At 56.6% G+C, this 21238-nt stretch overlaps 2 protein-coding genes across 3 annotated transcripts in view; one reads left to right on the forward strand and one right to left on the reverse strand.

Moving 5' to 3' along the window:
• On the reverse strand, positions 1–2237 carry LOC129858695 (U7 snRNA-associated Sm-like protein LSm11). Its single transcript, XM_055928022.1, has 4 exons — positions 1605–2237; positions 1226–1365; positions 943–1026; positions 1–756 (listed from the first exon to the last, which is right to left on the reverse strand). Exons 1-4 carry the CDS (start codon positions 2092–2094, stop codon positions 331–333), a joined length of 1140 nt encoding a protein of 379 aa, XP_055783997.1. The 5' UTR covers positions 2095–2237; the 3' UTR covers positions 1–330.
• The window catches only part of LOC129858699 (probable tRNA(His) guanylyltransferase), a 26038-nt gene continuing 6946 nt past the window's right edge, over positions 2147–21238 (forward strand). Inside the window, exons 1-3 of one of the 2 annotated variants that reach the window (XM_055928027.1) lie at positions 2147–2619; positions 4962–5162; positions 11928–12100. In XM_055928027.1, coding sequence (XP_055784002.1) covers positions 4969–5162; positions 11928–12100 — 367 coding nt within the window. In that variant the 5' untranslated portion in view covers positions 2147–2619; positions 4962–4968. Of the gene's footprint in view, positions 2620–4961; positions 5163–11927; positions 12101–20521 lie in introns of those variants that run through there. The other variant, XR_008760062.1, reaches the window with a different exon arrangement.

Here is a 21238-nt window from a genome sequence, read left to right on the forward strand (position 1 = left end):
TTGGTAATTCATGTTTTATTTCTAGTTAATGTCTGTCTGCGTAAAGCAGAGAATATCAATATGATATGCAGTAGCAGTGAGACTTCCAGGTTGGTCTAAACCAGTGTAGATACTGTAGGTCTTGCTGGATGGATCTTGGTAAAGCTTCAACGCGTTGGACCTTCAGGTCAAGTAACTTTCCTGGAGGGTTGCCACTAGCCCGGGCGGCAGTGTCGGTTTCTGTTCACGTGGCATGAAAACTCCAAAAGAAGTTGGCAAGAGAGCAGGAACAGACTGGTTTCCATTTCCAGACTAGGTTGCCACCCCTGCTGGCTAGAACACACAATAGATTCAGAGTGGTTGTAGGTTGACTAGAAGCACGTTCTCTCCCCGTATGAAGAGCTGGTTGACGTGGCGCGTGTGAACCCTCCCGTAGGGCTGGGACACTTCTTTCTTCTGGGACCCTGTTCTCTTGGGCCCCTCAGTCCCTGACTCCTGACCTTTAACATTTGACCCCTGGGCCTTACCTGTGGCCCCGAGGGCTCCGGGGTAATCGCCCACTGGGGGGCCAACTGTGGCCCTTGCAAGTCGGGGGTCCACTGCCCTAGGGTCTCCTCTCCTTCTGGGGTCCCCTCTATTGGGGTCCCGTCGTCTGCTGTCTCTGGTTTGGGTCTCAGGCGGGGGATGGAGGGGTTCAGCTTTCCTCTTGTCTATCTGCTTCTTCTCCTCACATTCTCTCAGCGCCGCACTCTCCTGGAGTTTCAGCTTGTCAAAGAGCTAGGGAAGGAGAGGGATAGCTAATCAGTTTCTTTTCTGATTGCAGAGAATGATAATGGCTGTACCTTTTTTAGTGAGTGACACATGATCTGGAAATGTCATCATCTGCATCCAAGACAACACCCTATTCTCTAGAATGCACCACTAGACTAGAGGATCAGAGCCCTTCGGTGGCACCAGACCTACCCGTGTGACAGTGAGGGCCTTCTCGTGGTAGAGAGCTTCACCCAGCAGAGGTTCCCTGTAGGTCTCATCTACATCTACCATCGCCTAACAGGGAGAGAGAGAGAGGAGAGGGAATAGAGGGTGAGGGGAGAGATTGAGAGCGAGGACAGCGATGTGTAAGGTTATTTGAGCACTGTCTTACACAAGACTATAGTCTAGTCTGCAAGCCACCTGTCGAGAGGCGGTGGAGGGCATGGGTAGGGTAAGGGTCGGGTAAGAGCGAGAGAAGGGGGTGAGCTCTCACCATGTTCCAGAACTTGTCGAAGGCCACTATGAAGCCAGAACACACTCCACGGAGCCCCTTGAAGGTTCTGATGTGAACTTTCACCCTGATCCTCTCCTGCACGCAGCGGTGCAGCTCCCCCAGAGGACTTCCTGTATGGACTGTATAAACAGGAAGTAGACATTAAATAGAATTCACCTGGCTGTCAACCACATGTTTGACTCATCAATAATGCCCCACATATCAATGAAGAGTTTTAATTTGCCTAAATATGTGGCAATATGAGACAATGATCATAAGTAAGAATGAAAGAGGTCATGTTTGGATCTGAAACCAAACCACCAAAAACTAAAGGATTCAAAGCAGGTCCTACAATAGGTAGAAATAATTCACGACATACGAGGCATCCTGGTCAGGACATTCTTGGGAGCCTTCTGTATTCTACAACGGCGGGCAGTGCCGCTGGTCCCCTCCTCTCCATCTTCTCCCTCTATCGGGTTGTTCACCATCAACTTCTTCAGTTTCTCTATCCTCTCCGGATCCGCTACACCTTTCCTGCCTTTCCTCAGTTTTTTCTCCACGTTCTCCGGCTTGGCGCGGCCCCGTCCCCCCTTTAGAAAGCTCTCATACTCGGCTATGTTGTTGAAGCATTTCACGTTTGGGTATGGAAGAGGCACAGTAGCCGAGTATAGCGCCAGGAGTGGATCAAATTTATCGGAGGTGACGTCCAACTTTGCCGCGATATCATCATCTTCTTCTGCCGTATGTTCGGTTGCATCTGAAGCACATGCACTTGTTGATTCTCTCTCTTTCTTTTCTGCTTCTGGACATTTTTGTTGTTTATCTCCTCTTCTTTCCCTCTCCTCCATGTTTAAAACAAATGCAGACATGCACGACGCTGAGAATCATGGGAAAGTTAGTCTTCTTCCGCTTCCTTTCTCTATTTTCACCAGGCGAGGGCGCTGAAGGACCATGCAGCAGATTTGAGGCAGCTGCAACTAAATTACATATTAGTCGTCTGTAAGCTTTGTTTTGTTTTTTATTATTTTTTTAAAGGGAATTACGTACAGGAACCGAACCAAAAGAAAATCAACAAAAATTATTTATATTCGTTTGTTTTTGTTTCTTGCTTTTTTGTATTGAGATCGTAGATGAGATACTGTCCCGGAACAGAAATTCGCAGTATATGTTCGTGTAGGACCTATTTGATGGATGGACTGTATACCAGCACTGGTGAAAATAACTTGTGTTCTGTCCTTTGTCAGCTACATTCTCACAAAAACATTTATACTAATAACTTACAGCACTGCCTCGACAATAGCATCACTTACATTGATTCACCTAAAGTAAACTAAGTTATAACATTGTTTTAAGGAAGAATTAAAATCATGGACCGAAGAGGATGACAACCATTTGTAAGTACACTATATACAAAAGTATGTGGACATCCCTTCACATTATTGGATTCGGCTATTTCAGCCAAACCAGTTGCTGACAGGTCTAGAAAATCGAGCACACAGCCATGCAATCTCCATAGACAAACATCTGCAGTAGAATGGCCTTGTTGAAGAGCTCAGTGACTTTCAACGTCGTACTTTCCAACAAGTCAGTCAGTTCATCAAATTTCTTCCCTGCTTGAGCTGCCCCAGTCAACTGTAAGTGCTGTTATTGTGAAGTGGAAATGTCTAGGAGAAACAACTTCTCAGCCGCGAATTGGTAGGCCACACAAGCTCAGTAAACTGGACCGCCGTAGCGCATAAACATCGTCTGTCCTCGGTTGCAACACTCACTACCAAGTTTAAACTGTCTCTGGAAGCAACGTCAACACAAGAACTGTTCGTCAGGAGCTTTGTGACATGGGTTTCTATGGCCGAGCAGCCTCACACAAGCCTAAGATCACCATATGCAATGCCAAGCATCGGCTGCTGTGGTGTAAAGCTTGTTGCCATTGGACTCTGGAGCAGTGGAAACGCGTTCTCTGGAGTGATGAATCACACTTCACCATCTGGCAGTCAGATGAATGAAAGTTTGGTGGTGGAGGAGGAATAATGGTCTGGGGCTGTTTTTCATGGTTTGGCCTAGGCCCCTTAGTTCCAGTGAAGGAAATCTTAATGCTACAGCATACAATGACATTCTAGACGATTCTGTTCTTCCAACTTTGTGGAAACAGTTTAGGGAAGGCCCTACTCTGTTTCAGCATGACAATGTGTAACGGATGTGAAATGGCTAGCTAGTTAGCGGGTGCGCGCTAGTAGCATTTCAATCAGTTACATCACTTGCTCTGAGACTTAAGTAGTGTTGCCCCTTGCTTTGCAAGGGCCACGGCCTTTGTGGAGCGATGGGTAACGATGCTTAGTGGGCGGCTGTTGTTGATGTGTGCAGAGGGTCCCTGGTTCGCGCCCGTGTCGGGGCGAGGGGACGGTTTAAAGTTATACTGTTACATTGATGCTGTTGACCCGGATCACTGGTTGCTGCGGAAAAGGAGGAGGTTGAAAGGGGGGTGAGTGTAACGGATGTGAAATGGCTAGCTAGTTAGCGGGTGCGCGCTAGTAGCATTTCAATCAGTTACGTCACTTGCTCTGAGACTTAAGTAGTGTTGCCCCTTGCTTTGCAAGGGCCGTGGCCTTTGTGGAGCGATGGGTAACGATGCTTCGTGGGCGACCGTTGTTGATGTGTGCAGAAGGTCCCTGGTTCGCGCCCGTGTTGGGGCAAGGGGACGGTTTAAAGTTACAACTGTTACAAATGCACAAAGAGGTCCATGCAGAAATGGTTTGTTGAGATCGGTGTGGAAGAACTTGACTGGCCTGCACAGAGCCCTGACCTCAACCCCATCAAACACCTTTGTGATGTTCGATGGGGCCGACTGCGAGCCAGGCCTAATCGCCCAACATCACTAATGCTCGTGACTGAATGGAAGCAAGTCCCCACAGAAACCCTTCCCAGAGGAGTGGAGGCTGTTATAGCAGCAAAAGGGGGACCAACTCCATATTAATGGCCATGATTTTGGAATGAGATGTCCGACGAGCAGGTGTTCCCATATTTTTGGTAATGTAGAAGCCTGTCAGCCTGATCTCAGACTAAATGCGACATAGTTTGATATTACCTTTTGGTATGGTTACATAAGACGGAAGGTTACTTAAGGCAAAAATGAAAGGAGTTTGGTTTGTCAGGGTGGATGGATGGGCGTATAACGCTAATGTCTAGCAACCGAAAGATTCCGTGTTCGAATCTCATGACGGACAACTTTAGCATTTTAGCTAATTAGCAACTTTGCAACTACTTATCATGTTAGCTAACCCTTTCACTAACCTTAACCCGTTTAGCTAACCTTAACCCTTTAACCTTGTTAGCCACAACAAATTGGAATTTGTAACATATCGTATCTTTTGCTAATTCGTAACAAATTTAACATTTTTGCAAATTCGTAACATATTACAAATTACAATTCGTATGATATCACAGGAACTGGATAATGGACATCCACAGATTAATACATACCATACGAAACGTAACATCATACTAAATGGAGTGTTTCAGATTTACGTACAGAATAATAAGAAATGCTCTGAGACCAGGTTGAGCCTGTGGGTGGGAGTGTTTCTGGTCTTACCTGCAATACTTGCTTCACTAAAATATTGCATATAAGTGGAATATTAAGAAAGCAGAATTTGACATGAAGACCACAGCCAACCTTGTGCTGCTTGTTCTTCTCCCACAGAATCTACAGTGATTTAATCTGCTCTGTCCTTTCACACAGAACCCTCATGTTTGGTCCAGTGCCGTGTAGATTCCCAGGAGGCATCAAGACGTGCATCCTTCGACCAGTAGCCAGGGTTTTCACCAGCAGCAACAGAATGGCCAAGAGCAAGTTTCAGTACGTCTGTAACTTCGAGACAGACGGCACCTGTCGGAAAAACTGTTACATCGTGGTGCGGTTGGATGGGAGGAACTTCCACAAGTAAGTAGCTGGGGGGTGTATCTGTAGATCAGGAGAGGAGCTGGGGGGTGTATCTGTAGCTCCGGAGAGGAGCTGGGGGGTGTATCTGTAGCTCCGGAGAGGAGCTGGGGGGTGTATCTGTAGCTCCGGAAAGGAGCTGGGGGGTGTATCTGTAGCTCCGGAGAGGAGCTGGGGGGTGTATCTGTAGCTCCGGAGAGGAGCTGGGGGGTGTATCTGTAGCTCCGGAGAGGAGCTGGGGGGTGTATCTGTAGCTCCGGAGAGGGGCTGGGGGGTGTATCTGTAGCTCCGGAGAGGAGCTGGGGGGTGTATCTGTAGCTCCGGAGAGGAGCTGGGGGGTGTATCTGTAGCTCCGGAGAGGAGCTGGGGGGTGTATCTGTAGCTCCGGAGAGGAGCTGGGGGGTGTATCTGCAGCTCCGGAGAGGAGCTGGGGGGTGTATCTGTAGATCCGGAGAGGAGCTGGGGGTGTATCTGCAGCTCCGGAGAGGCGCTGGGAGGGGTGTATCTGCAGCTCCGGAGAGGAGCTGGGGGGTGTATCTGTAGCTCCGGAGAGGCGCTGGGGGGTGTATCTGTAGCTCCGGAGAGGAGCTGGGGGGTGTATCTGCAGCTCCGGAGAGGAGCTGGGGGGTGTATCTGTAGCTCCGGAGAGGAGCTGGGGGGGTGTATCTGTAGCTCCGGAGAGGAGCTGGGGGGTGTATCTGCAGCTCCGGAGAGGAGCTGGGGGGTGTATCTGTAGCTCCGGAGAGGAGCTGGGGGGTGTATCTGCAGCTCCGGAGAGGAGCTGGGGGGTGTATCTGTAGATCCGGAGAGGAGCTGGGGGTGTATCTGCAGCTCCGGAGAGGCGCTGGGGGGGTGTATCTGCAGCTCCGGAGAGGAGCTGGGGGGTGTATCTGTAGCTCCGGAGAGGAGCTGGGGGGTGTATCTGTAGCTCCGTTGAGGAGCTGGGGGGTGTATCTGCAGCTCCGGAGAGGAGCTGGGGGGTGTATCTGTAGCTCCGGAGAGGATGCGCACCCTTGAAGTGGACTGGGGTAACTGAACGAGAAGCCATGTGACCAATTACCAGTAGTGTGTTAGTATCTGTAGCTTGACTGACCCACTGACTGACTGACTGACCCTCTGACTGACTGACCCTCTGACTGACTGACCCTCTGACTGACTGACCCACTGACTGGCTGACTGACTGACCCACTGACTGACTGACTGACCCACTGACTGACTGACTGACCCACTGACTGACTGACCCTCTGACTGACTGACCCACTGACTGACTGACCTACTGACTGACTGACCCGCTGACTGACTGACTGACCCACTGACTGACTGACTGACCCTCTGACTGACTGACCCACTGACTGACTGACCCACTAACTGACTGACCCACTGACTGACTGACCCACTGACTGACTGACTGACCCACTGACTGACTGACCCACTGACCGACTGACTGACCCTCTGACTGACTGACCCACTGACTGACTGACTGACCCTCTGACTGACTGACCCACTGACCGACTGACTGACCCTCTGACTGACTGACCCACTGACTGACTGACTGACCCACTGACTGACTGACCCACTGACCGACTGACTGACCCTCTGACTGACTGACCCACTGACCGACTGACTAACCCTCTGACTGACTGACCCACTGACTGACTGACTGACTGACCCACTGACTGACTGACCCACTGACTGACTGACTGACCCACTGACCGACTGACTGACCCTCTGACTGACTGACCCTCTGACTGACTGACCCTCTGACTGACCCTCTGACTGACTGACCCACTGACTGACTGACCCACTGACTGACCCACTGACTGACTGACTGACTGACTGACCCACTGACTGACTGACCCACTGACTGACTGACCCACTGACTGACTGACCGACTGACCCGCTGACCGACTGACCGACTGACCCGCTGACCGACTGACTGACCCACTGACTGACTGACCCACTGACTGACTGACCCACTGACTGACTGACTGACCCGCTGACTGACCGACCCGCTGACCGACCCGCTGACTGACTGACACGCTGACTGACTGACCGACCCGCTGACTGACTGACCCGCTGACTGACTGACACGCTGACCGACTGACTGACACGCTGACCGACTGACCGACCCGCTGACTGACTGACCCGCTGACTGACTGACCCGCTGACTGACTGACACGCTGACCGACTGACCGACCCGCTGACCGACCCGCTGACTGACTGACTGACCCTCTGACTGACTGACCCTCTGACTGACTGACCCACTGACTGACTGACCCACTGACTGACTGACTGACTGACTGACTGACTGACTGACCCACTGACCGACTGACTGACCCTCTGACTGACTGACCCACTGACTGACTGACTGACCCTCTGACTGACTGACCCACTGACCGACTGACTGACCCTCTGACTGACTGACCCACTGACTGACTGACTGACTGACCCACTGACTGACTGACCCACTGACTGACTGACTGACCCACTGACCGACTGACTGACCCTCTGACTCACTGACTGACTGACCCTCTGACTCACTGACTGACTGACCCTCTGACTCACTGACTGACTGACCCTCTGACTCACTGACTGACTGACCCTCTGACTGACTGACTGACTGACCCTCTGACTGACTGACTGACTGACCCTCTGACTGACTGACCCACTGACTGACTGACCCACTGACTGACTGACCCACTGACTGACTGACCGACCGACTGACTGACTGACCCACTGACTGACTGACCCACTGACTGACTGACCCACTGACTGACTGACCCACTGACTGACTGACCCGCTGACTGACTGACCCGCTGACCGACTGACCCGCTGACCGACTGACTGACACCCGCTGACCGACTGACTGACCCACTGACTGACTGACCCACTGACTGACTGACCCACTGACTGACTGACCCACTGACTGACTGACTGACCCGCTGACTGACCGACCCGCTGACCGACTGACTGACTGACACGCTGACTGACTGACCGACCCGCTGACTGACCGACCCGCTGACTGACCGACCCGCTGACTGACTGACACGCTGACCGACTGACTGACACGCTGACCGACTGACTGACACGCTGACCGACTGACTGACACGCTGACCGACTGACTGACACGCTGACCGACTGACCGACCCGCTGACTGACTGACCCGCTGACTGACTGACCCGCTGACTGACTGACCCGCTGACTGACTGACCCGCTGACTGACTGACCCGCTGACTGACCGACACGCTGACCGACTGACCGACCCGCTGACTGACTGACCCGCTGACTGACTGACCCGCTGACCGACTGACCGACCCACTGACTGACTGACCCACTGACTGACTGACCCGCTGACTGACTGACCCACTGACTGACTGACCCGCTGACTGACTGACCCGCTGACTGACTGACCCGCTGACCGACTGACTGACCGACTGACCCGCTGACTGACTGACCCGCTGACTGACTGACCTGCTGACTGACTGACCCGCTGACCGACTGACTGACCGACTGACCCACTTGTTGACTGACTGACCCACCCACTGACTGACCCACCCACTGACTGACCCACTGACTGACTGACCTGCTGACTGACTGATTGACCCGCTGACTGACTGATTGACACGCTGACTGACTGACTGATTGACCCGCTGACTGACTGACTGATTGACCCACTGACTGACTGACTGATTGACCCGCTGACTGACTGACTGATAGACCGACTGACTGACCCACTCACTCATCCACTGACTGACTGACTGACCCACTCACTCATCCACTGACTGACCCACTCACTCATCCACTGACTGACTGGCCCACTCATCCACTGACTGACCCACTCACTCATCCACTGACTGACTGGCCCACTCATCCACTGACTGACCCACTCACTCATCCACTGACTGACCCACTCGTTGTCTGACTGACTGACTGACCCACTCGTTGTCTGACTGACTGACCCACTCACTCATCCACTGACTGACCCACTCACTCATCCACTGACTGACTGACCCACTCGTTGTCTGACTGACTGACCCACTCGTTGTCTGACTGACTGACTGACCCACTCGTTGTCTGACTGACTGACCCACTTGTTGACTGACTGACTGTCCCACTCACTCATCCACTGACTGACTGACTGACCCACTCGTTGACTAACTGACTGACTGACCCACTTGTTGACTGACTGACTGACCCACTTGTTGACTGACTGACTGACCCACTTGTTGACTGACTGACTGACCCACTTGTTGACAGACTGACTGACCCACTCGTTGACTGACTGACCCGCTCGTTGACTGCCTGACTGACTGACTGTCCCACTCGTTGACTGACTGACTGACTGACCCACTGACTGACTGACTGACCCACTGACCGACTGACTGACCCTCTGACTCACTGACTGACTGACCCTCTGACTGACTGACTGACTGACCCTCTGACTGACTGACCCACTGACTGACTGACTGACCCACTGACTGACTGACCCACTGACTGACTGACCCACTGACTGACTGACCCACTGACTGACTGACCGACCCACTGACTGACTGACCCACTGACTGACTGACCCGCTGACTGACTGACCCGCTGACTGACTGACCCGCTGACTGACTGACCCGCTGACTGACTGACCCGCTGACCGACTGACCCGCTGACCGACTGACTGACACCCGCTGACCGACTGACTGACCCACTGACTGACTGACCCACTGACTGACTGACCCACTGACTGACTGACCCACTGACTGACTGACTGACCCGCTGACTGACCGACCCGCTGACCGACTGACTGACTGACACGCTGACTGACTGACCGACCCGCTGACTGACCGACCCGCTGACTGACTGACCCGCTGACTGACTGACACGCTGACCGACTGACTGACACGCTGACCGACTGACTGACACGCTGACCGACTGACTGACACGCTGACCGACTGACCGACCCACTGACTGACTGACCCGCTGACTGACTGACCCACTGACTGACTGACCCACTGACTGACTGACCCACTGACTGACTGACTGACCCGCTGACTGACCGACCCGCTGACCGACTGACTGACTGACACGCTGACTGACTGACCGACCCGCTGACTGACCGACCCGCTGACTGACTGACCCGCTGACTGACTGACACGCTGACCGACTGACTGACACGCTGACCGACTGACTGACACGCTGACCGACTGACTGACACGCTGACCGACTGGCTGACCGACTGACTGACACGCTGACCGACTGACTGACACGCTGACCGACTGACTGACACGCTGACCGACTGACCGACCCACTGACTGACTGACCCGCTGACTGACTGACCCACTGACTGACTGACCCACTGACTGACTGACCCACTGACTGACTGACTGACCCGCTGACTGACCGACCCGCTGACCGACTGACTGACTGACACGCTGACTGACTGACCGACCCGCTGACTGACCGACCCGCTGACTGACTGACCCGCTGACTGACTGACACGCTGACCGACTGACTGACACGCTGACCGACTGACTGACACGCTGACCGACTGACTGACACGCTGACCGACTGGCTGACCGACTGACTGACACGCTGACCGACTGACTGACACGCTGACCGACTGACCGACCCGCTGACTGACTGACCCGCTGACTGACTGACCCGCTGACTGACTGACCCGCTGACCGACTGACCGACCCACTGACTGACTGACCCACTGACTGACTGACCCGCTGACTGACTGACCCACTGACTGACTGACCCGCTGACTGACTGACTGACCCGCTGACTGACTAACCCGCTGACTGACTGACCCGCTGACTGACTGACCCGCTGACCGACTGACTGACCGACTGACCCGCTGACCGACTGACCCGCTGACTGACTGACCTGCTGACTGACTGACCCGCTGACCCACTTGTTGACTGACTGACCCACCCACTGACTGACCCACCCACTGACTGACCCACTGACTGACTGACCTGCTGACTGACTGATTGACCCGCTGACTGACTGATTGACACGCTGACTGACTGACTGATTGACCCGCTGACTGACTGACTGATAGACCGACTGACTGACCCACTCACTCATCCACTGACTGACTGACTGACCCACTCACTCATCCACTGACTGACCCACTCACTCATCCACTGACTGACTGGCCCACTCATCCACTGACTGACCCACTCACTCATCCACTGACTGACTGGCCCACTCATCCACTGACTGACCCACTCACTCATCCACTGACTGACCCACTCGTTGTCTGACTGACTGACTGACCCACTCGTTGTCTGACTGACTGACCCACTCACTCATCCACTGACTGACCCACTCACTCATCCACTGACTGACTGACCCACTCGTTGTCTGACTGACTGACCCACTCGTTGTCTGACTGACTGACTGACCCACTCGTTGTCTGACTGACTGACTGACCCACTTGTTGACTGACTGACTGTCCCACTCACTCATCCACTGACTGACTGACTGACCCACTCGTTGACTAACTGACTGACTGACCCACTTGTTGACTGACTGACTGACCCACTTGTTGACTGACTGACTGACCCACTTGTTGACTGACTGACTGACCCACTTGTTGACAGACTGACTGACCCACTCGTTGACTGACTGACCCGCTCGTTGACTGCCTGACTGACTGACTGTCCCACTCGTTGACTGACTGACTGACTGACCCACTCGTTGACTGACTGTCCCACTTGTTGACTGACTGACTGACTGACTCGGTGACTGACTGTCCCTGTGTTGCTGTAGGTTTGCAGAGCAGCATAACTTCCTGAAGCCCAACGACGACAGAGCTCTGGGTCTGATGACGTGCAGCGCCAGGTCTGTCATGGAGGACCTGGATGACATCATCATCTCGTACGGACAGAGTGACGAGTTCAGCTTCGTCCTCAAGAGGACCTCTGGTTCAAAAGGAGAGCCAGGTAATACCATACATGTACAGAGACACACACCGCCACACACACTCACCAACCACAGCCACGCACAAATGTTTATTGCATTTGAGTGACCCCTCACTTTTCTCCTCTACCTTCCCCCACTCCTCCACCCTCCTCTACCTTCCTCCACCCTCCTCTACCTTCCCCCACTCCACCACCCTCCTCTACCCTCCACCCTCCTCTACCTTCCCCCACTCCTTCACCCTCCTCTACCTTCCCCCACTCCACCACCCTCCTCTACCCTCCACCCTCCTCTACCTTCCCCCACTCCTTCACCCTCCTCTACCTTCCCCCACTCCACCACCCTCCTCTACCCTCCACCCTCCTCTACCTTCCCCCACTCCTTCACCCTCCTCTACCTTCCCCCACTCCACCACCCTCCTCTACCCTCCACCCTCCTCTACCTTCCCCCACTCCTTCACCCTCCTCTACCTTCCCCCACTCCACCACCCTCCTCTACCCTCCACCCTCCTCTACCTTCCCCCACTCCTTCACCCTCCTCTACCGTCCCCCACTCCACCACCCTCCTCTACCCTCCACCCTCCTCTACCTTCCCCCACTCCACCACCCTCCTCTACCCTCCACCCTCCTCTATCTTCCCCCACTCCTTCACCCTCCTCTACCTTCCCCCACTCCACCACCCTCCTCTACCCTCCACCCTCCTCTACCTTCCCCCACTCCTTCACCCTCCTCTACCTTCCCCCACTCCACCACCCTCCTCTACCCTCCACCCTCCTCTACCTTCCCCCACTCCACCACCCTCCTCTACCCTCCACCCTCCTCTACCTTCCCCCACTCCTTCACCCTCCTCTACCTTCCCCCACTCCTTCACCCTCCTCTACCTTCCACCCTCCTCTACCTTCCCCCACTCCTCCACCCTCCTCTACCTTCCACCCTCGTCTACCTTCCCCCACTCCTCCACCCTCCTCTACCTTCCCCCACTCCACCACCCTCCTCTACCTTCCCCCACTCCTCCACCCTCCTCTACCTTCCACCCTCCTCTACCTTCCCCCACTCCTCCACCCTCCACTCTTCCACCCTCCTCTACCTTACTCCACCCTCCTCTACCTTCCCCCACTCCTTCACCCTCCTCTACCTTCCCCCACTCCTTCACCCTCCTCTACCTTCCCCCACTCCTCCACCCTCCTCTACCTTCCCCCACTCCACCACCCTCCTCTACCCTCCACCCTCCTCTACCTTCCCCCACTCCTTCACCCTCCTCTACCTTCCCCCACTCCACCACCCTCCTCTACCCTCCACCCTCCTCTACCTTCCCCCACTCCTTCACCCTCCTCTACCTTCCCCCACTCCACAACCCTCCTCTACCCTCCACCCTCCTCTACCTTCCCCCACTCCTTCACCCTCCTCTACCTTCCCCCACTCCTTCACCCTCCTCTACCTTCCACCCTCCTCTACCTTCCCCCACTCCTCCACCCTCCTCTACCTTCCACCCTCGTCTACCTTCCCCCACTCCTCCACCCTCCTCTACCTTCCCCCACTCCACCACCCTCCTCTACCTTCCCCCACTCCTCCACCCTCCTCTACCTTCCACCCTCCTCTACCTTCCCCCACTCCTCCACCCTCCTCTACCTTCCACCCTCGTCTACCTTCCCCCACTCCTCCACCCTCCTCTACCTTCCCCTACTCCACCACCCTCCTCTACCTTCCCCCACTCCTCCACCCTCCTCTACCTTCCCCCACTCCTTCACCCTCCTCTACCTTCCCCCACTCCTCCACCCTCCTCTACCTTCCCCCACTCCACCACCCTCCTCTACCTTCCCCCACTCCACCACCCTCCTCTACCTTCCCCCACTCCTCCACTCTCCTCTACCTTCCCCCACTCCTCCACCCTCCTCTACCTTCCCCCACTCCTCCACCCTCCTCTACCTTCCACCCTCCTCTACCTTCCCCCACTCCTTCACCCTCCTCCACCCTCCTCTACCTTCCCCCACTCCTTCACCCTCCTCTACTTTCCACCCTCCTCTACCTTCCCCCGCTCCTTCACCCTCCTCTACCTTCCACCCTCCTCTACCTTCCCCCACTCCTCCACCCTCCTCTACCTTCCTCCACTCCTCCACCCTCCTCTACCTTCCCCCCCTCCACCTCCCTCCTCTGCCTTCCCCCACTCCTCCACCCTCCTCTGCCTTCCCCCACTCCACCACCCTCCTCTACCTTCCTCTACCTTCCAACCTCCTCTACCTTCCCCCACTCCACCACCCTCCTCTACCTTCCTCCACCTTCCACCCTCCTCTACCTTCCTTCCCTACTCCACCCTCCTCTACCTTCCTCCCCTACTCCACCCTCCTCTACCTTCCTCCACTCCTCCACCCTCCTCTGCTTTCCTCCACTCCTCCACCCTCCTCTACCTTCCCCCCCTCCTCCACCCTCCTCTACCTTCCTCCCCTACTCCACCCTCCTCTACCTTCCCCCACTCCTCCACCCTCCTCTGCTTTCGTCCACTCCTCTAGACTCCTCTACCTTCCCCCACTCCTCCACCCTCCTCTGCTTTCCTCCACTCCTCTCCACTCCTCTACCTTCCCCCACTCCTCCACCCTCCTCTGCCTTCCACCCTCCTCTACCTTCCCCCACTCCTCCACCCTCCTCTACCTTCCACCCTCCTCTACCTTCCCCCACTCCTCCACCCTCCTCTACCTTCCACCCTCCTCTACTTTCCCCCACTCCTCCACCCTCCTCTACCTTCCCCCACTCCACCACCCTCCTCCACCCTCCTCTACCTTCCCCCACTCCTCCACCCTCCTCTACCTTCCCCCACTCCTCCACCCTCCTCTACCTTCCCCCACTCCTCCACCCTCCTCTACCCTCCACCCTCCTCTACCTTCCCCCACTCCTCCACTCTCCTCTACCTACCCCCACTCCTTCACCCTCCTCTACCTTCCCCCACTCCTCCACCATCCTCTACCTTCCACCCTCTACCTTCGCCCCTCCTCTACCTTCACCCCCACTCACTCTACCTTCCTTCCTCCACCCTCCTCTACCTTACACCCTTCTCTACCTTCCTCCTCTATCTTCCCCACCCTCTACCCTCCACTCTTCCACCCTCCTCTACCTTCCCCCCTCCTCTACCCTCCACTCTTCCACCCTCCTCTACCTTACTCCACCCTTCTCTGCCTTCCTCCACCCTTCTCTACCTTCCTCCACCCTCCTCTACCTTCGCCCCTCTGCCCTCCCCCCTCCTCTACCCTCCACTCTTCCACCCTCCTCTACCTTCCCCCACTCCTCCACCCTCCTCTACCTTCCACCCTCCTCTACCCTCCATTCCTCCACCCTCCTCTACCTTCGCCCCCACTCTACCTTCGCCCCCACTCTACCTTCGCCCCCACTCTACCTTCGCCCCCACTCCACCTCCCACCCTCCTCTACCTTCCTTCCCTACTCCACCCTCCTCTACCTTCCTCCCCTACTCCACCCTCCTCTACTTTCCTCCACTCCTCCACCCTCCTCTGCTTTCCTCCACTCCTCCACCCTCCTCTGCTTTCCTCCACTCCTCTCCACTCCTCTACCTTCCCCCACTCCTCCACCCTCCTCTGCCTTCCACCCTCCTCTACCTTCCCCCACTCCTCCACCCTCCTCTACCTTCCACCCTCCTCTACCTTCCCCCACTCCTCCACCCTCCTCTACCTTCCACCCTCCTCTACCTTCCCCCACTCCTCCACCCTCCTCTACCTTCCACCCTCCTCTACTTTCCCCCACTCCTCCACCCTCCTCTACCTTCCCCCACTCCACCACCCTCCTCCACCCTCCTCTACCTTCCCCCACTCCTCCACCCTCCTCTACCTTCCCCCACTCCTCCACCCTCCTCTACCTTCCCCCACTCCTCCACCCTCCTCTACCCTCCACCCTCCTCTACCTTCCCCCACTCCTCCACTCTCCTCTACCTACCCCCACTCCTTCACCCTCCTCTACCTTCACCCCCACTCACTCTACCTTCCTTCCTCCACCCTCCTCTACCTTACACCCTTCTCTACCTTCCTCCTCTATCTTCCCCACCCTCTACCCTCCACTCTTCCACCCTCCTCTACCTTCCCCCCTCCTCTACCCTCCACTCTTCCACCCTCCTCTACCTTACTCCACCCTTCTCTGCCTTCCTCCACCCTTCTCTACCTTCCTCCACCCTCCTCTACCTTCGCCCCTCTGCCCTCCCCCCTCCTCTACCCTCCACTCTTCCACCCTCCTCTACCTTCCCCCACTCCTCCACCCTCCTCTACCTTCCACCCTCCTCTACCCTCCATTCCTCCACCCTCCTCTACCTTCGCCCCCACTCTACCTTCGCCCCCACTCTACCTTCGCCCCCACTCTACCTTCGCCCCCACTCCACCTTCCACCCTCCTCTACCTTCCTTCCCTACTCCACCCTCCTCTACCTTCCTCCCCTACTCCACCCTCCTCTACTTTCCTCCACTCCTCCACCCTCCTCTGCTTTCCTCCACTCCTCCACCCTCCTCTACCTTCCCCCCCTCCTCCACCCTCCTCTACCTTCCTCCCCTACTCCACCCTCCTCTACCTTCCCCCACTCCTCCACCCTCCTCTGCTTTCGTCCACTCCTCTAGACTCCTCTACCTTCCCCCACTCCTCCACCCTCCTCTGCTTTCCTCCACTCCTCTCCACTCCTCTACCTTCCCCCACTCCTCCACCCTCCTCTGCCTTCCACCCTCCTCTACCTTCCCCCACTCCTCCACCCTCCTCTACCTTCCACCCTCCTCTACCTTCCCCCACTCCTCCACCCTCCTCTACCTTCCACCCTCCTCTACTTTCCCCCACTCCTCCACCCTCCTCTACCTTCCCCCACTCCACCACCCTCCTCCACCCTCCTCTACCTTCACCCACTCCTCCACCCTCCTCTACCTTCCCCCACTCCTCCACCCTCCTCTACCTTCCCCCACTCCTCCACCCTCCTCTACCCTCCACCCTCCTCTACCTTCCCCCACTCCTCCACTCTCCTCTACCTTCCCCCACTCCTTCACCCTCCTCTACCTTCCCCCACTCCTCCACCATCCTCTACCTTCCACCCTCTACCTTCGCCCCTCCTCTACCTTCACCCCCACTCACTCTACCTTCCTTCCTCCACCCTCCTCTACCTTACACCCTTCTCTACCTTCCTCCTCTATCTTCCCCACCCTCTACCCTCCACTCTTCCACCCTCCTCTACCTTCCCCCCTCCTCTACCCTCCACTCTTCCACCCTCCTCTACCTTACTCCACCCTTCTCTGCCTTCCTCCACCCTTCTCTACCTTCCTCCACCCTCCTCTACCTTCGCCCCTCTGCCTTCCCCCCTCCTCTACCCTCCACTCTTCCACCCTCCTCTACCTTCCCCCACTCCTCCACCCTCCTCTACCTTCCACCCTCCTCTACCCTCCATTCCTCCACCCTCCTCTACCTTCGCCCCCACTCTACCTTCGCCCCCACTCTACCTTCGCCCCCACTCTACCTTCGCCCCCACTCTACCTTCGCCCCCACTCTACCTTCCTTCCTCCACTCTACCTTCCCTACTCCACCCTCCTCTACCTTCCTCCCCTACTCCACCCTCCTCTGCTTTCCTCCACTCCTCCACCCTCCTCTACCTTCCCCCCCTCCTCCACCCTCCTCTACCTTCCTCCCCTACTCCACCCTCCTCTACCTTCCCCCACTCCTCCACCCTCCTCTGCTTTCGTCCACTCCTCTAGACTCCTCTACCTTCCCCCACTCCTCCACCCTCCTCTCCACTCCTCTACCTTCCCCCACTCCTCCACCCTCCTCTGCCTTCCACCCTCCTCTACCTTCCCCCACTCCTCCACCCTCCTCTACCTTCCACCCTCCTCTACCTTCCCCCACTCCTCCACCCTCCTCTACCTTCCACCCTCCTCTACTTTCCCCCACTCCTCCACCCTCCTCTACCTTCCCCCACTCCACCACCCTCCTCCACCCTCCTCTACCTTCCCCCACTCCTCCACCCTCCTCTACCTTCCCCCACTCCTCCACCCTCCTCTACCTTCCCCCACTCCTCCACCCTCCTCTACCCTCCACCCTCCTCTACCTTCCCCCACTCCTCCACCCTCCTCTACCTTCCCCCACTCCTTCACCCTCCTCTACCTTCCCCCACTCCTCCACCATCCTCTACCTTCCACCCTCTACCTTCGCCCCTCCTCTACCTTCACCCCCACTCTACCTTCCTTCCTCCACCCTCCTCTACCTTACACCCTTCTCTACCTTCCTCCTCTATCTTCCCCACCCTCTACCCTCCACTCTTCCACCCTCCTCTACCTTCCCCCCTCCTCTACCCTCCACTCTTCCACCCTCCTCTACCTTACACCCTTCTCTACCTTCGCCCCTCTGCCTTCCCCCCTCCTCTACCCTCCACTCTTCCACCCTCCTCTACCTTCCCCCACTCCTCCACCCTCCTCTATCTTCCACCCTCCTCTACCCTCCATTCCTCCACCCTCCTCTACCTTCGCCCCCACTCTACCTTCGCCCCCACTCTACCTTCGCCCCCACTCTACCTTCGCCCCCACTCTACCTTCGCCCCCACTCTACCTTCGCCCCCACTCTACCTTCGCCCCCACTCTACCTTCGCCCCCACTCTACCTTCGCCCCCACTCTACCTTCGCCCCCACTCTACCTTCCTTCCTCCACTCTACCTTCCTTCCTCCACTCCTCCACCCTGCTCTATGCTTCCACCCTGCTCTATCCTTATACCCTCCTCTACCTTTCTCCACCTGCTCTATCCTTCCACCCTCCTCTACCTTTCTCCACCCTCCTGTACCTTCGCCCCTCCTCTACCTTCATCCACCCTCCTCTACCTTCATCCACCCTCCTCTACCTTCATCCACCCTTCTCTACCCTTCCACCCTCCTCTACCCTTCCCCCCTCCTCTTCCACCCTCCTCTACCTTCCATCCTCCACTCTTCCACCCTCCTCTACCTTCCATCCTCCACTCTTCCCCCTCCTCTACCTTCCATCTTCCACTCTTCCCCCCTCCTCTACCTTCCATCCTCCACTCTTCCACCCTCCTCTACCTCCCATCCTCCACTCTTCCCCCCTCCTCTACCTTCCATCCTCCACTCTTCCCCCCTCCTCTACCTTCCATCCTCCACTCTTCCCCCTTCCTCTACCTTCCATCCTCCACTCTTCCCCCTTCCTCTACCTTCCATCCTCCACTCTTCCACCCTCCTCTACCTTCCATCCTCCACTCTTCCACCCTCCTCTACCTTCGCCCCTCTGCCTTCCCCCCCCTCCACCCTCCTCTACCTTCCCCCCTCCTCTACCTTCCCCCACTCCTCCACCCTCCTCTACCTTCCCCCACTCCTCCACCCTCCTCTACCCTCCACCCTCCTCTACCTTCCCCCACTCCTCCACCATCCTCTACCTTCCACCCTCTACCTTCGCCCCTCCTCTACCTTCACCCCCACTCTACCTTCCTTCCTCCACCCTCCTCTACCTTACACCCTTCTCTATCTTCCCCACCCTCTACCCTCCACTCTTCCACCCTCCTCTACCTTCCCCCCTCCTCTACCCTCCACTCTTCCACCCTCCTCTACCTTACTCCACCCTTCTCTGCCTTCCTCCACCCTTCTCTACCTTCCTCCACCCTCCTCTACCTTCGCCCCTCTGCCTTCCCCCCTCCTCTACCCTCCACTCTTCCACCCTCCTCTACCTTCCCCCACTCCTCCACCCTCCTCTACCTTCTACCCTCCATTCCTCCACCCTCCTCTACCTTCGCCCCCACTCTACCTTCGCCCCCACTCTACCTTCGCCCCCACTCTACCTTCGCCCCCACTCTACCTTCGCCCCCACTCTACCTTCCTTCCTCCACTCTACCTTCCTTCCTCCACTCTACCTACCTTCCCCCACTCCTCCACCCTCCTCTACCTTCCCCCACTCCTTCACCCTCCTCTACCTTCCCCCACTCCTCCACCATCCTCTACCTTCCACCCTCTACCTTCGCCCCTCCTCTACCTTCACCCCCACTCTACCTTCCTTCCTCCACCCTCCTCTACCTTACACCCTTCTCTACCTTCCTCCTCTATCTTCCCCACCCTCTACCCTCCACTCTTCCACCCTCCTCTACCTTCCCCCCTCCTCTACCCTCCACTCTTCCACCCTCCTCTACCTTACTCCACCCTTCTCTGCCTTCCCCCACCCTTCTCTACCTTCCTCCACCCTCCTCTACCTTCGCCCCTCTGCCTTCCCCCCTCCTCTACCCTCCACTCTTCCACCCTCCTCTACCTTCCCCCACTCCTCCACCCTCCTCTACCTTCCACCCTCCTCTACCCTCCATTCCTCCACCCTCCTCTACCTTCGCCCCCACTCTACCTTCGCCCCCACTCTACCTTCGCCCCCACTCTACCTTCGCCCCCACTCTACCTTCGCCCCACTCTACCTTCACCCCCACTCTACCTTCGCCCCCACTCTACCTTCGCCCCCACTCTACCTTCGCCCCCACTCTACCTTCCTTCCTCCACTCTACCTTCCTTCCTCCACTCCTCCACCCTGCTCTATGCTTCCACCCTGCTCTATCCTTATACCCTCCTCTACCTTTCTCCACCTGCTCTATCCTTCCACCCTCCTCTACCTTTCTCCACCCTCCTGTACCTTCGCCCCTCCTCTACCTTCATCCACCCTCCTCTACCTTCATCCACCCTCCTCTACCTTCATCCACCCTTCTCTACCCTTCCACCCTCCTCTACCCTTCCCCCCTCCTCTTCCACCCTCCTCTACCTTCCATCCTCCACTCTTCCACCCTCCTCTACCTTCCATCCTCCACTCTTCCACCCTCCTCTACCTTCCATCCTCCACTCTTCCACCCTCCTCTACCTTCCATCCTCCACTCTTCCCCCCTCCTCTACCTTCCATCCTCCACTCTTCCCCCCTCCTCTACCTTCCATCCTCCACTCTTCCCCCCTCCTCTACCTTCCATCCTCCACTCTTCCCCCCTCCTCTACCTTCCATCCTCCACTCTTCCCCCCTCCTCTACCTTCCATCCTCCACTCTTCCCCCCTCCTCTACCTTCCATCCTCCACTCTTCCCCCCTCCTCTACCTTCCATCCTCCACTCTTCCCCCCTCCTCTACCTTCCATCCTCCACTCTTCCCCCCTCCTCTACCTTCCATCCTCCACTCTTCCACCCTCCTC

The sequence above is a fragment of the Salvelinus fontinalis genome, chromosome 6 (assembly GCF_029448725.1).
Source record: "Salvelinus fontinalis isolate EN_2023a chromosome 6, ASM2944872v1, whole genome shotgun sequence".
NCBI lineage: Eukaryota > Metazoa > Chordata > Actinopteri > Salmoniformes > Salmonidae > Salvelinus > Salvelinus fontinalis.

What these genes read in the sequence shown, in the direction of transcription:
- LOC129858695 (XM_055928022.1), bottom strand. Translation starts at nt 2,094, where the DNA reads ATGTCTGCATTTGTTTTAAACATGGAGGAGAGGGAAAGAAGAGGAGAT. An exon ending in TCGACAAGTTCTGGAACATG is followed by an intron (nt 1,027 to 1,225) that starts GTGAGAGCTCAC and finishes TCTCCCTGTTAG; the next exon opens with GCGATGGTAGATGTAGATGA. An exon ending in AGGCCCTCACTGTCACACGG is followed by an intron (nt 757 to 942) that starts GTAGGTCTGGTG and finishes CTCCTTCCCTAG; the next exon opens with CTCTTTGACAAGCTGAAACT.